The following is a 16,300-nucleotide window of genomic DNA, read 5'->3' on the forward strand; positions in this document are numbered from 1 at the left end:
TCTCACAGGAACAAAGACAGGACAAACGTTTTGCACTGGTTCACCCGCTAAAACATAGCGTAATGTTTTCCATGTTTGCAGAAATATTGTTTACGGTATAAAGCAATCGAAAAACAAAAGCTTAAATAATTTAACATTTTATTTTTCAAAACCCTTTAAAAATGACAATATATCGAACACAAGACATATACAACTTAGCATTTTAAAATAAATACTGTACAAAGCTGTTTTTTCTTTTAACGCATTTCCTTCGAGCATATTTCGTACAAACTTGCAAGTCCTTGGTCATGAAGCTCATTCTCACGGAGGCAGACATTGTCTTTGACAGCTATTGTCTTCTCGCACAAAGAAAACATCGCGGCAATAGGATGTCACTGTATACTTCGTAATCCATTGGTTGACATTCCCTTCCTCTACCAATCGTTTCTCCATTGCGTGCGCAAATACTTTAAACGCACAGAATTAAACGTTCCTGAGTGCAAACCAAAGCCAAGTGCAAAAGACTAAAAAGAACCATGCGGCATCGTTGCAAATGACAGTGAGAAGTCACTAAGACGAACAACGCAGTGCCGTATCAGTAGACTACACCGGTGCAGATCACATTCTACTCCGTTAAGGTGACAGTGTGTGTGGCCCGAGGAACATTTCCTCACAGGTGATTTTGCTTGTTTGTCCGAGGTTTTCACAGTGTGTCTTCTTGTTGTGTTTGAGTCAAACAGCGCAAAGTCAGCAGCTTTTCAGATGCGGGAGAGATGAGAGTTTGTCAACTTTACCAAAAGCTGCGGCGCTCTCCACACCTTTGAGCCATTCTTTACATTTCCTCATCACGGTCTCATCCACATCCCCATCTTCCTCCTCATACTCGACGTCGTCGTATTTGTACTGGTCATTGAGAAGGGAGATCTTTACAATCGTACTGATGTCGTTTGCATTGTCCAGTTTCGCAACAGGTGTCGCGTTCTTTGAACTATTCTGCGCTCTCTTTGCGGGAAAAACCCGGCGATGTCTAAGGTCCGCAGACGCGCAACATTTCTGCTGTTTAGCCATCATCTGTTTTTCAAGGTTACGTTTCTGAATGACTAGAATGGCTTCGGGTGTAAGACTAAGCGAGAACTGAACCTCCTGTTCCACCTCTTCTTTACCGAGAGAATTCCGAGAAGAGTATCTGCGATGCGCCGCGGACTCTCCAGAGCTCGAGCGCGGGACACTATCGCACGAGCTGGCTAAGGGTTTGCTTAAATTAAGCCACGAATTCTTGCTGTCCGTCTCAAGGTTTGGAACTGAACTTTCTGTAGGGACTTTAGTCGCTTGTTGCTGCGGTTTTCGACCCATCTGTTTCAAACCGGTGGAAGGCCATGATGTAGACAGTTTTTCTCTCTCGATTTCCTTTTCGTCCCTTGATTTATGACCGAGAAAAGACTGAGGAGGCACAATATCGGTGCTGGTTTTCTTTTTCCTGAAGAGTTCTTTTCCCGGCGACGATATCCGTGAATGGAGATTTATAGGTGGAAAAGGCATCTTATAGGTTAAGACGTTACAGCACGTACTATGTGGGGAAATGCAGTGCTCAGTTCACTAAAATAACTCAAAGAAGGTTGGCATTATTCTGCTATCCCCTTTATTCCAAATGTCCCTTTTCGAGCACGTCGCCGGATCTGAACTCCACTGCCAGAAGGAGGGGGTTTCTCCGGGATTTATCTGATCCTTGGCGGAAGGCGTGGTATGACACGCGACTCAAAAGGGAAAAAGCCTGTAATGGGCAGAGATTCCGTCATTTTATTTTACGCTTTATTTTAGGCAACCAATACTTAGATATACAATCACATATGACCAACATTTCCTGAAATAATGGAATTAAATATCATCGTTAATCTAATGCAGCAACAGCCTTTATTAAGTCTTTCCCCCTCGCTTTTCAGTACATTAGTAATTAAACATTTTGTACAGCAGTGACCTTGAGATAACGGAGGAAACGTTAATGACACTGCACTTAATTTGATGTTTTTATCTCATAGTGCTTTACGTTCACAGTGGCAACCGTGAAGTCGCCCAGTCTGTGAAGTAAACAAAAATCGATACCCTTACGTATGCTTTTTAAAAACATTTCCTTCATAAATAAAAACACAGATTCTTTACCTTCTGATGTTATCTTGTTTAATGACTCCTGGTTGGCTTGAAGAACCTTGTCATCAAATTATAATCAAGCTGTTTACAACAGTGAACGTGGGCTATTTTATGTTACATACAAATGCTCTTAATTAGAAAATTGGAAAAATAGTCTTCCAAAAATATTCTAATTTATATTTAGGCCTATTGCTTATGCCAAATACATCTTTGCAATTATAGATCGTAAGCATTTATTCATTTAGGTTGGTCTACACCCAGAAACTGGAAGATTAAGTCAACAATATAGACCAACCTTTGTTATTCAGTGAAGTGGTTCATACAATAGACTCTTAGTCATCAGAAGGTGTTCTATTGTTGTGGTTGGCTCTAAAAACAATTACTGCTGGACATAGGCAGTATATATCTTTAACAGTCATTTATTTCCATTTTGACACTTAAATCCTCTCATGTGATGAGAGCTGAAGGTTAGGAATTTTACAAATGTGTAGGCCTAAAAACCTACTCTCATAAATCACCTTTTGTAGAAGAAACACAGTATGCCAAGTGGTCTTTGTTTGAGATCACATACTCAAGAATGTAACTTTCCGTATAAGGCTCGTCACAAACTGAAAAAAACCCTTGACCCCAGTAAAACCAGTAAGCTGAGATGGATGAAGAGGCTCCACCAAGACTTGTACACGATGTCCCAGTCAACACAATGGCAGACTCGTGATCCGTGTAGCACACAATAGCACACGCCGGTGGAGGAGGGCCGCTCGACATGGAGCGCACCCAGCCGTCACCATGGCAATCGCAGCTGCGTACTCGCAGACTACCAGGCTAAACGATTTGAAAAACAAACCCGCGTCTAGAAGCTAGGGCTATTAGGTCAAGTCCTTATCGCGTGGAGGTAAACTACAAATGCTACACTTGAACATATGGGAAACAATACAAAAAAGGCCGTCGTCATTTGATGTTTCCAGGATTTGACTAAGAACGCGTGTAAGAACATTAGCTAACCGATGTCCTTGGTGCACAGGGCTAGGCAGCGCCTATGAGTTGGTCAGGCTCCACGGCTGCCTTGTAGCACACCGCTATATCCGACACGATGCCAGGCAGTCAGTTTCATACATCACTAATCTCAACTAAGACTAGAACGTAATATGAGTCAGTACGCTTACGGTAAACAATATTATAAAACAAATTTAACAGGAGTCAAACAGGATTGACAATTATTAAGTTTACTAGATGAAGTGCAGTATTTTATTAAACAATTTCTTGTGTAAATCCTAAGTATTCTGTAAAAAGGCATTACTGGGGTCAGTTTACAAATATAAAATGTGGAAATTAAGACAGCACAATAATGCACATGAAAACTCGCTAAGTCACTCATTATACATTTTCAATTAGCTTTTTAACCATGAAAAACAGTATTAATTTAATTCCTGTTTTTTTCACTCACTAAAGCATACACACTATGAAAAAAGAAGCTGCAAACAAAATGAAATGAGCATTTTTCTTTATATTAAAAGGCAAAAATATACAGCACTTACAATAACTTTTTTTTGTGAAATCATTAGTATAACAGATGAGAAGGTGTACTAGGGTCAGGCAGAAAAGTGAGCTCAATAAAGAGAAGTCTTCAGAATAAAATATTTTACATATTTACTGTTGGCTTACATACAACAGGACATCACATTAAGTGCTGAGGGAGGCATCTTTAGCTCAGACAGGTGGTGAAGCACTTTATAACTGCATCCCTGAGGAAGGAAAATACAAGACATTACATTTGCTAGAGTTACATGCTGCCCTATACTTGTAACTAAAATGTCATTTTAAAAGTTGCTAGGATTTGAAATAGAAGCTTTAAAAAGCTCTAAAAAAATCCAGTTTGCTGTCTTTGAATAGCTCTTTTCTTTGTTGCAGCTGGGCGGAGCTGTATATTCTATTCTGTTTTGGCGGGAAAAGGCCCTTGCTTAGGGTGACGGACCACCCCTCACACCAGGTATGAGACAGAGGGATGATGCAATCCTCACAGTCACCATGGTAACAGCAGAACAAGGTCATGGCGCCTTCTTTGCTTCAGCTTCCATTCCCCCTTCTTTCCCCCCACCCCCTCTGTGTTGCTATGCAGACTATCCCAGAGCCCAGCATACAAAAAGGAGGTGTGAAAGCAGTCAAGGTTATAAAGGAATGGTTAGAAGAGAACAGAAGGTGGGGCAGGGGAGGGCCTCTCCCTGAAGTCCATGGCATCCCCAATAGCTTTAGACTAAAAGGTTGTTCCATTCCCCTCCAGGTCAAAAGCACATCTTCACCTCAGAACCTCCCACGATGTTACACTGAGGCAACCAATTTCTTGCTTAGCATTGAAAAATGCCAAATGAATCAATAATGATTAGGTTCCACTTGGTTCTGATGACATGCCTTGGCAATGGAGCACAGAAGAGCTGTTTTGTGTGTGTAGAGATGATTAAGCCTCAATATGCAGCATGGGGAGAAAAGCCCCACTGCAGGCTAATACATATTAAAGAGCTGAGAAAAAGACATTAAGGGATTGGAGCAAGGGCCAGGCAACAAAGAGCAGGCAGCATGGGGTGGGGGGGTTAGCATGCAGCGTGGCTGGCCGAACACAGCACGACGTAGGCCAGCTCGCCAATAATGCAACAACCAAGGCATGTAAAGCCAGTCAACAAACAGCAGTAAGCGCTTCAGCAAAGGTGTGTCTTGTACATAATGAACACAGGCGTGCAAAACAGTACAGGAACAGTAGCAGAGCAAACTAGTACTCATGAATTACAGCACAAAACTCAAGTCCTAAAGGAAATCAGAAAACAATACTATCAAATAATACCAAATTGGCAGGTGAGAGGTTTATGGAGAGGCAAGCTCTCTTTTTCAATCTCCGTTTTGCAGGCACTTATTCGCAACACTCGGCACTCCCCAAAGAGGATGTCAGGATGTGGGGGGAGGGTTCAGGAGCTTGATAGCTGTCAGGCTGTAGTATTAGGAGTCCACTCACTCAGAGCACCGCAGGCTGGGTGCTATAGCCAACACATAGCCATTTGAAGGCATACTTTAGGCTTCATTCTGATTGTTTGAACTGAGCTCTGATCTTACCTGCCAAGGAGCATCATTTAGACTGGATACAGACAGGAAAAAGCTTCTCCCCAATACAGGAGACAGAGAGAGAGACAGAGAGAGAGAGAGAGAGACAGAGAGAGAGAGAGAGAGAGAGAGAGAGAGAGAGAGAGAGAGAGAGAGAGAGAGAGAGACCCCTAAATAGCGACGGATGGATGTTTAAAATAAATAAATAAAATAAAAAAATAAATAAAAAATCTCCAGCTCCATAATTTACTATAAAGAAAGGTCTATTGTCTAATCATTAGCTCACTGTCTTATCTAATCTCACAGACGAAGGAAGCAACCCAGACATGCAAGCAGGGAATCTGCAAAGCTGGCTGAGCCCCCCGAAACAGCAGGGATGGCTTTTGACTCACGCATTTAGGAATTAAACACACAGCCTTATTGGGTTTGAGTGTGGAGTGGAGAGAAGGAAAGAGACAAAGAGGGACAGAATAAAAACAAGCAGCCATTTACGTGGCATTAGGAGAAACAGAGTGCTTCAGGTCAGGATTAGTGCCATATGGTGGAGGACAAGAAGTCCTCCAGCCACAGATAAACTTGTTTTCAGTAACCCCTCTTGGGAATGAGGACAACCTGTGTGGTATAGCCAATATGGAAGCCATTTGGAGGCATTCTCTAGGCTTCATTCATTGAACTGAGCTGATATTTGAGCTAATCTGCCAAGGAGCACATCTTGGACTGGCCCATGTCATGCGTATATATAATAAATGGGTATATAATATAAAGTCATTTAAGAAAGACAGAAAAAGGATAAGGTAAGGGCAAAAGAAAGGTTAAAGTTATGGTATTATCAGCATCTTTTCATGAGTTATCTGGATTCATAACCTTGCAGGGTGAATTTAGATTGATTTTTTAAAAGCCAAAACAGTTCAAGAGACACAGAATCACACATATAGAAATGTAACTGTTTTAGCTTACCTTGCAAAAGGAATGTATGAAATGCTGTACCTGCGAGACCAGAAAAGTGGAGATAGAGGTTAATGGTTTCTCCCATTCAAAACTAAGAGCCAGAAGAAACATATTGGGGATAGAACACTAACCTAAAGACACACTGCTCCTGCTTCTCATAATAACGTCAAACTCAATTTCATCTTTAAAAAGGCAGAGGCAGTACATCCAAAAATAAACTGCAGTGAGGGTGGCATTTGTGGAACAACTCTATGAGAGCATAATAATCTCTTAAAAAAAGAACTCAGAAAAGCCAACATACAGACTGCTCACTAGCTAAAGGCTTTCAAATAAAGGAAACGTTAATGTAATTATGTAACAGACTTATGTAACAGACTTAGCTCCCACTGCATTTTAATCCAAATTTGTAAACATAATAAAACAAGGTCACCACATAGGTTAAGGACTAGTTGACTAATGGTTAGCACAATGGGCACAATGCTTAGTCAAAGCAATTACTGCTTAAGGCTTGAAAGCAAAGGTGGAGAAAATCAAACTATATAATTAGTTTGGCACTTTGTCCCTATATTGTACATTAAATATTTACATCAGTCTTTCACTGCTGCAAAGACATAACAGTTATTTAAATTGGAAAAAGAACTGCATAATGAGTTCAAATGTTAATGGTAGACAGAGAACCACATTGTCCAGGTATGTGTGGCATCTGACTGCTACACATGGGCAGGCTTAGGGCATGCCTGCTACTTCCTGTGTTTAATGGTGGGGGTGGGGGTGTCGGTGTACGTGTGAGTGAGAGGCTATATGTGCAGGTGGTTAGCATGGTGACGGCTGCTGGCAAATGGACTGGCCAAGCAAGTGAGTCACACCGAGAGCGGGGGGGGGGGGGGGGGGGGGGGGGGGGTTTGTATTGTGTTGGGTGGGAGTGTGTGTGCATGGGCCGTCACTGAAAATGACGGCAAAGACAAGGCAAATAAAGCCTGGCCCAGTGAAGTGTCTATTGCTCATCCCACCACATACACACGCACACGTACGCATGAGGAATGCAAATAAAAGTTATCCATTTGTCTGTCACGTCCCAGTGCCCTGCTGTCCTGACTGCCCAGTCCTGTACACCTGTGTGGTGTGTGTAGCCGGTGGAGAGGTTCCAGGACGTGCTTCACAGCAGTCAGATTAGCTCTATCCCCCATCTTATGCTTATGCTTCACTTCTTCAATGAGCTGGAAACATTGTGCATCCACCTCACTCACTCTATTACTTTTTTAGTAGACTTAACACCTACTCCATTTCTGTACATATAGGTTACAAACTCTTTTTCACTAAATTGTATGTACTCAGACCTCAATTCCCTATAACTTGTGGTAATGTATCTTTACAAATACAGACATTTCCAGTAGTTTCTTTCATGAATGGCCAATTTATTAAACAAAAATAACTAACTAAACAAATAAATAAACTGAATTTACAAGCACACTTAAAGTCTAAATGTAAATTAAAAGCACCTAGCCAACACTTGCTCTTCATAAACAGGTCACTCTTAAAAGCCTCCAGCAAGGTTCAGGACTTTGGTATCGTCAGCCACCTGACCTCTGTGTACAACAGTAGTGCCAGGAGGGGTGGAATACTTACTTACAACTGACTGTAAAATGTACGGCAGTCTTTTATGCACATGTATCGTGTGTTCCCAATAAAGCTCTCACTCACCATACTATGTTTTGGGAAAGCCATGTTAGTTTAATGAATAACTTATTTCAAACCTTTTGAGAATTTCTTTTGCACGTCCCTTCACTCGGTCTGGACACATGCTGATATTTTTGGGTCTTTTTTCTTGCCAGATTGCCAAGGACTTGACCCAGCTAAATGAACATGGCAGCATGGAGTTAACTGCAAATAATGTGGCTAGCTCTAGGCTCTGGTTTGGCGTATGAGCATCCCTGTGGCTGTCGTCCAGGGACGAGACCAAGATGCTGCCAAGTTGATTTCGGGCTACTGGGCAATGGCATGGCTGGATGCTGCTCAGCCCATGTTGAGACTTCTCTAAGCAGATTGGGGGTGGTTAAATCTGCGCTCACGCACTTGATAGATGCACTTACGCATGTACAGGCATAGCCTGGCAAAATCCCAACACCATGTTTAGTGCAAGCAATCAGAAGCTCATTCATAAGCAGTGGAAGACATCTTTGTACAGACTTTAAACAGGAATGCTTTAACAGCTTGTTGTAGCGTGAGGTAAAGCACCTCTAAAACCTCTATATAATGTCAAATCAATCTGAAGGACTTCTCTCAAGTAAAAATCCATATTAGACAGGTAGCAGTGGTAACTTACCAAGTCATTGCCAAGAACTGTAAAATGCAGAAGATGATGGCCAGGGCCTTTTTATGCCACTATTGGAAAAAGGGAAAACAAATAACAGTGCTAAAACTTCCAAAAGTCAATTACAGTCATAAGCCCCACTAATAGCCAAAGGACAAAGTTATTACTAAAGCAACACCATTATTAAACCATAACAAAAAGCAACTTACCCAAAGGGCTGAACATAATGTCAGAATAAGAAAGAGCTAGGGAAACAAAGAGGAAACAAATTGAGAAATCATAATAAAATATCCATAAAGTGCCTTAAAGGCTTCTTTGGATAATGTGCAAGCTAGTGTAGGACATGGGTGCATTTAACCCACTAGTACATGAAGATCAGTAATGTTTAGCAGAACATCAAACAGCTGCCATTCATTAAATATGGTGACTGATTGGGACATTTATTATGAACTTTGCTCTTTTTTGGGACAGGAATTTGAAATGTGGTAATATCCCACATGATTTACAGCTGCTGATATACTGTAATTACTACTTAATAACCAGATAACTTGAACCATTAAAATGGTGTAGGCTGTACAACATAAATGCCAGATTCAGAAGCAAAGTGCCAGTTATCAGATCTGTCTTCTTTACTGGACTGGACTTTTCTCTCACCCACATGGCAGTTTTAAAAAACAATCACATGAGCATTTATAAAATCCTCTTAGAATAAATAAACAAAAAACTAAGAAAAATGCCTCACATAAGTCTATACAATAGCTAGCAAATTCTAATTACACAATTAATTTACACAATCTAATTTCAAAATTCATGTTAATGGCATTGGTAACTTGCGATATCCATCAGATCTCGTTTGTCGGTCACATGGCTGCACTTAAGAGAGAATTGGCCAATCTCTAAAGGGAGAGTTTAAAAGGTTGAAAGCAAAACAGTGAGTTTCTTTTTTTCTTGTAGGGTAGGTAATGCAAGCATTGCTGATAAGTAGAATATGATGATTTGCTGGATTAATGCAACACTCTAAAAGGATCCACCAAGAACTCTTAAGTAGAACTTTGATCCCTTCATTGAAAAGATCCTCTTGAAGTAAATGTGTGATTGTATTTAAAGAGTACAGTGACACGTGCTGCCTAAGTGCAAAGTCATTACAGCTACAGAGCTACTGCAGATGCCTCATTTCTTGCTCCTCCTTGCCTCTTCAGCTCATACACTTGCGTGGTGGCATCAGACTGCATTCAGGGCTATGGTTTTGTCCTCTTCAGCATTCGGAGGACTCACCCTTTTCTCACCCTTCTTCTAAGAAGGCACCTCAGGTGTTTGTTTAGTCTCTTGTCATCTCCAGGCTTGCAGCTTACTCCTGGCAGGTCCAATGTGTACCATCAGATCCTTGCAACTTATGCAGCAAGCTGCAGTGCGGCTAGTCTTCAACGCTCCTATATTTTCCCATGTCACCATGGCAAGAATTCATAATTGTACTTAACCTGTCTTGTTTGGTAACTGCTCCTGAATTGTATTGTAGCTGTCATTCTAGGTTTCAGCACTGACACTGGCAGTGTCTCAGTTAAGAGTATTTATTGGACTTTTAAACTATTTGTGCTTTTTTAGTAGACAAATAAAACACTTCTGTAAGTCACTTTGGATAAAGGCATCTGTTAAATGCCATAAATGTAAATGTTGATCATTACCAGTACTAAGCAGGTGGCTATGAGTCTGGTTGGCTCAAACATGCGCTTCAGCTGTTTCAGTGGGCCCATCAGGAAACAGGTGCTGGTGGAAGAGATATGGCAAGGTTCAAATACAAACTGTCAACCCATTACTTACTTTCATGGAAAAACAGATGAATAATAATAATAATAATAATAATAATAATAATAATAATACGTGTCCTCTTAAGTTGCTGATGCCAATAACTGGATAATTTTCCATGAATATCTTCCAATAATTAAGCATACTCCAATATTTTTGTCTTCTTAAATACAGAATAAATAGGATCAGCAACAGATCAAATTAAACATTTTTGGGAGATAATTTTCAGATATTAAAAGTATATATTTAGTTCTCTCCTCACAACACTTAAATGTTCTGCCACACTTTAAAAGACGTGTTCTATGCCAATCTGCTCAGCTGGACCAAAGGCTAAACAATCAATATACATGATCAACAAACAACAAACCAATCTAAATTAAGCAGTTACCTGATGATGAAAAATACTGAGATCATGAATTATTGTCTTGAGACTTTGTCTATAAAATCACTGGCTTCAATGTCACAATAAATTAGATTTTTTTAAAGGAATAGCAAACTTGGGACTACAAATATTAGATTGCATGACTATGAGGAATTACAGAAATCAGATGAAAGAGCATCACAGGCCTCTGTCACATCTGCCAATTGCAAATGGAAAGCCTGTGGTCCAGTCACTGGAGACCCAAGGGTATTCTAGCTGTGTATATGTACAATCTGCAGTGTTCATTAGATCAGAACTGCGGGCTTGCATTAGATCAGAGAAGGTCTAAATGTATGAGCTGACCATCACAGGGGTCATGTCACCCATGTCACATGGAACACCAGCACCTGCCACAAGGATTCATCTCCGACCTGCTATAGCATATGATGTTTAAGTGTACTGTAACTGAGGAAATCAATGAACTGACAAAAATATGAAGGTGTTTACTCAGACTGCATGTTCACCTACAAGCCAGTGATGTGCTCCCATTTTAAAGACATAGTCACACTCGCATATAAGGGCAGAGTCTGGGGTTACTGGGTAAACTCCATCTTGTACCAGTCTCAGCAGAATACCACTGTAGTGCTTACCGGTACAAAGTGGCTGTCACTTCCACTTCGAATGAATGCCCAGTATGGCGTTTTGCACATGCCATCTGACTCCAGGCACAGTACAGTGGAAATGGCTGCTAGGGGAATCCTGGGGTATGTACACACTTTCCAGTTATAGTTAATGATTACACCTCTTCCTGCATCCCGTGTGATTCATTGAAAATTGGTGTCAAAGGGCTGGTCCTGTATTCTTGCTATGCCAAACATAAGTGGTCATCAGGCTCTTTGGGTTTGAGCTGTAACTAATCTTTGAAGTTAGACATCACTGGTGATGTGCAAAAGCCTACTGCTTGCTGTACTGAAATATGGAAGATGAGCTGTGCTGAGGCCAACTGAAGAATTAGCTGTAGGATTAGTTCTCTGTTAATGAATTAGGTTGGGCTGGCGTCCGTCTTGAATGCCAAATAGGCAACATGTCACATAAAAGGTGACCCAGTTTTTTCTTGTCTCTTCTCCAATAACAAACCACAATGGCAACACGATCAGAACCGGCAGGTCCGGTGTTTCATCCTGGGGTGCTACAAGTAAACCAGGAGGACCTGTCCAACTGGCACTGTACAGATCTAATGGCCCAGATCTCATGGTAACCTGAAAAACATTAGCGGATGAGAATAGCTACTGCGTACGCACACATGCATTGCACAGAGTCACAAGTGGTGCCACATGCCTTGATTTCCACGCAGCCAAAGAGAAAAGTCTCTTGGTGTGCATGTGTGGGTGGGTGATTGTGCTTCTTGATTTCCAGCGAAAAGACACATTAACACCACATGAGTTTTGCGCATTACATAAGCTCATGGTCGTTTCAGGGGGGAAAAGCATTGTCGTCTGTCCCTTTGAAAACACCAGACATACTCTTATGAAACCAAACAAAATGCATGGTTTTAGTACACAGACCCTGTCCCTTAATTTATGCAAGTGGGCCCACAGGGCAATCACAGAAACAGAAGACACAGATAGGTTACCAAGAATGCTGAAACAAGACACAGACAGGTGACCAAGAATGCTGAATTGGGGTTTCTGAGGCTAATTAGTCACATAAAGAGAACTTTAGCACCACAGGTCATCGTGGGCATTGGTCACATACCACTCAGTCAGTTGTATGGAAGACCAGAGTTTCCACAGAGAATAGCTTTGTACACCTTGGGATGTTTACATAACATTAGCAGCAGCAAGAGGACAACGCTCTCAGAAACAATCAGACAGACGCCCACAGGTTTACTCATTTAAACACCATCCAATAAGGATTAAAAAGCCTTGAATCTGAGCTGCCGTAACAGGTATCGCAGGCAGACCTCTGGGTCTAAGGAAGAGTATGGTGAGACTTGTGAAAATAACAGGAGTGGTGCTACTGTGCATAGCTGTGGTGATTCAAATGTCTCTGTTGCTGCAGCATCTACTGCTTAGAGCAATTCAGGTTGGGATAAAACAGCAGAGAAAAGTCAAACTTGAGGTCAACATGGGATGGAAGAGAAGGGTAAAAACAAACAAACAAACAAACAAACAAACAAACAAACAAACACACAAACACACAAACACACAAACATTGATCAGTAGATTCAGGTCACCTTACCTGGCCAGAGCTGCGATGTTCCCTAAGGTGTAGAATATTGCAAACAGTGTTATGTTCACAAAGAGCATTGCAGTGCCCTGTTTGGACCGAACACAAAATAACAAAATTGTACTTAATACAGCACACAGGGAAAAAACAGCAACATGACTTGTGATAACATTATTAAATTATTACATTGTAAACCTGAGATATTGTTGTTCCAAGTACTCAAATCTATGAGTATGGAAAACAAACTTGAGTTATTGTGCCACCTACTGGTGTTACAATGGTAACAGACTCAAGTGAGAGCCTGCAGAAAGAAGCATTACAAATGACTTCAAATGTTACCACAAAAGAACTTTTTAATGAAACAAATAGAAAGAGGGTGGCAGAGTCTGCTGTGCTCTGCCTGGCATGTGCCAACATGCTCTAGGTCTCACAGGCAGTCAGGCTCTGAGGGGGAATATGGTATGCTCTTGAAGGGCACACTGCAGCGTGGTTAACACAGCGTTAACTAGCAGTGCGGTTATCACAGTACGAATTGTCAGCTCTGTTATCAGTACTCCCATAGAGCAACTGACTGGGAGGACAAACTGTCACTGGCTCTGTGTGTGTGTGTGTGTGTGTGTGTGTGTGTGTGTGTGTGTGTGGGGGGGGGGGGGAGGTATGGTAAGGTATGGTATGGTATGGTATGGTAGAACATAGGATGGGCAAAATGAACTTGTACAAACTTGTTTTGGACAAAAAACCTATGGAAGCATGCAGATTATTTGACACATCTGTATTAAATAAGTGGGCTAAGTAAAGGAGTTGGTCAGTATGCAGTGGCAGTGGATAAGCATGTAAAATTCTGAAACAGTAATGTTTGGCTGGACTTACAAAACTTGAAATGTGAGTTTAGAGGGGTTGACTTTAACTAAAGTTTAAATACACTGAAAATCAAAGTGAACAGGCTGAATTAATGTGTGTTTAATGAAGAGTGAGGGTTTCTTTAACACATTTATATTTATGTATAAACACTGCAGCTTTCATACACCAAAATGTTATGCAAGAAAGCCAAATGGCAAGCTAATAAACAGAGTGAGAAATGGGAATACTACAGGCAATGGAGTTAAAACCCCTTTACTTACAAAGATGGAGCACAGGATCCCAGCGGCGAAGCATATCACAAACCACTTAATCCTTGTGCTGAAGCTGAGCGTAGAGGCATCCAGGACCTGTAGGGGAACAATGAGAGGATGTCATGAGCTCCACTGTGCCCTGCCACATAATGACCCCCGGGGCTTCCCTTTCGTGAGAAGTGTGCCTTGCCACAGTTAAACAGAGGCTAATGAGGGCAATTTGTATTTTAAGAGAAACACAATCTCACACACACAGAATAGGAAATAAGAATAGGGGAGGGGGAAAAAAAAGTTTATTCCAATTTTGATTTATTCTAGGGCTCTGTTACTAGCACGCTCACAAATTGACAGCCAAAAGGCACATTTGTCAGATGTGCTGCCTTTGTAGTTCAAGAACATTAACAGAGTTTGAATTTCAAAATATACAAAACAAGCAAGCAACAGGCAGGCTTAGAAGCATAAATGAAATTGGACTGGGCTAACAAACATCTAGTCTACTAACTTTAGCAAAGCATGCTGCACACTAAATATACACATGCAAAAACATAACATACACAAAGTTAACACTACCATCACCACAATTAGCAAGGGCACAGTAGGTTGATTAAAGTTATTTGGCTCTTATATATATATATATATATATATATATATATATATATATATATATATATATATATATATATATATATATATATCTCAAACTCTGTTTATATATATATATATATATATATATATATAAACAGAGTTTGAGATATATATATATATATATATATATATATATATATATATATATATATATCAATCAAACTCTGTTTATATATATATATATATATCTCAAACTCTGTTTATATATATATATATATATATATATATAAACAGAGTTTGAGATATATATATATATATATATATATATATATATATATATATATATATATATATATCAAACTCTGTTTATATATATATATATATATATATATATAAACAGAGTTTGAGATATATATATATATATATATATATATATATATATATCAAACTCTGTTTATATATATATATATATATATATATATATATATATATATATATATATAAAATCTCTCACATCACATCCAGATCCAGTAGTTTTATATATCACGTCACATCTTACCTCACAAGATTCATCCTCTGAGAGCATGAAACATTAGTGGTGCAAACAAATGTTAACATAAAGCAGACCGAGAAAACGAAACAGCCAACTAAGTACACACCTGAACTGTGTATAGATATGAACGTAAATAACTAAGTCCTAAAACTTTTGTTTATTTCGTGTTCATTATTTCTAAAATAAATCGTTTTCATGAAATTTTCTAGATAGTGGCTATTTACTTTATTATTTATTTATTTGTTCATCTCCAGACTTACAAGTGACTTTGTACATGTCCGACTTTTGAAAGTAAAAGCCAAATGATCAATATTAGTTAGCTATCAGTCAAGTTAAATAATGAAGTGGCAAAACGTTGAGTGTTCAAAGGACTGCGGCTTCCTAGCTAACCTAAAGCAATCTGCTAGGTTGCCTGTTTGTTTGAGGAATTTGAAATAGTGGTTTGTGTAGCTCGCTGCAGTAAAAATGTAATTAAAAACTCAGAGACTCGGTGGTATTGCAAGGGCACTGTATCGGGCAAGCTAGCTATCTAGTTAGCCACATCTAACGATAGGATAGTTAGCTACCGTAGCTAGCAGTTTTATCCCCAGTATGTTAACGATAGGTAGCTAGCTAGCTCTTAAAAGCAAGACACAATCAGCAAACAGTTCAGTTCAGGAGCTTCTCTGGAAATCAAAGTAGAAGTCACCTGCGCTGTTAGCCCCAGTTCTTCATTGTCTTCCCTTCCACTTAACACACGACGAAGCTTGTCCATTGTTTCTGTTTTATTTTTGAAATTGCCTTGACACTTCCTAAAAGTTAGTCATTGAGGAAACGTAGCCGAGGCGTGTCAAAACACAGCACTAAAGCACTCTGGGAGAACTGAAGATCTCTTATCATTCAATCCACAGCAGAATTAGCTTAGCTAGGTTAGGTTAGCTAATGCGGAATCTGCGAAATAAACCGACGAACTCGTTCAAAATAAATGTTCAATTAAGTGCGGCGTTATAGCAGTGCATAAATTAGGCAACATTTGAACCATTAGATATTCTGGACTTTACATTAAAGGCATTATTTCCGTCAGGGGCTGGACCACAGACTGTATGCTTGGGTTGATCCTGTGTTGTTATTGTGTGCGTCGATGTAAAAAAAAGTACCAAAAACAGCCTCTAGAGGGACACAACTCTAGTTGTTCTTCTTGCGAAGGA

At 40.1% G+C, this 16,300-nt stretch overlaps 2 protein-coding genes across 7 annotated transcripts; both read right to left on the reverse strand.

Annotated features, from left to right (window-relative positions):
* Nucleotides 1-121: 121 nt before the first annotated feature.
* On the reverse strand, nucleotides 122-1,679 carry prr18 (proline rich 18). Its single transcript, XM_027023513.3, has one exon. The coding sequence runs from the start codon at nucleotides 1,516-1,518 to the stop codon at nucleotides 727-729; it is 792 nt and encodes a 263-aa protein (XP_026879314.2). The 5' UTR covers nucleotides 1,519-1,679; the 3' UTR covers nucleotides 122-726.
* Nucleotides 1,680-3,328: 1,649 nt separating this feature from the next.
* sft2d1 (SFT2 domain containing 1) lies at nucleotides 3,329-16,238 on the reverse strand. Of its 6 annotated transcripts, none has more exons than XM_081725084.1 (10): nucleotides 15,802-16,238; nucleotides 15,120-15,136; nucleotides 13,985-14,071; nucleotides 12,876-12,952; nucleotides 10,153-10,234; nucleotides 8,680-8,715; nucleotides 8,483-8,541; nucleotides 6,169-6,198; nucleotides 5,224-5,266; nucleotides 3,329-3,866 (listed from the first exon to the last, which is right to left on the reverse strand). In XM_081725084.1, the coding sequence occupies exons 4-10, from the start codon at nucleotides 12,941-12,943 to the stop codon at nucleotides 3,783-3,785; spliced, it is 402 nt and encodes a 133-aa protein (XP_081581210.1). In that variant the 5' UTR covers nucleotides 12,944-12,952; nucleotides 13,985-14,071; nucleotides 15,120-15,136; nucleotides 15,802-16,238; the 3' UTR covers nucleotides 3,329-3,782. The 6 variants fall into 6 exon arrangements, 4 of the variants coding, with proteins under 4 accessions (XP_081581210.1, XP_026878964.1, XP_026878972.1 ...); XR_014126680.1 differs by lacking the exon at nucleotides 15,120-15,136 and adding an exon at nucleotides 5,604-5,627 and having other exon boundaries at nucleotides 3,748-3,866; nucleotides 15,802-16,236; XR_014126679.1 differs by lacking the exon at nucleotides 15,120-15,136 and adding an exon at nucleotides 5,498-5,627 and having other exon boundaries at nucleotides 3,748-3,866; nucleotides 15,802-16,236.
* Between the last annotated feature and the right edge of the window lie 62 nt (nucleotides 16,239-16,300).

Source organism: Electrophorus electricus, chromosome 12 (assembly GCF_041902795.1).
Source record: "Electrophorus electricus isolate QZ-2024a chromosome 12, ASM4190279v1, whole genome shotgun sequence".
Lineage (NCBI taxonomy): Eukaryota > Metazoa > Chordata > Actinopteri > Gymnotiformes > Gymnotidae > Electrophorus > Electrophorus electricus.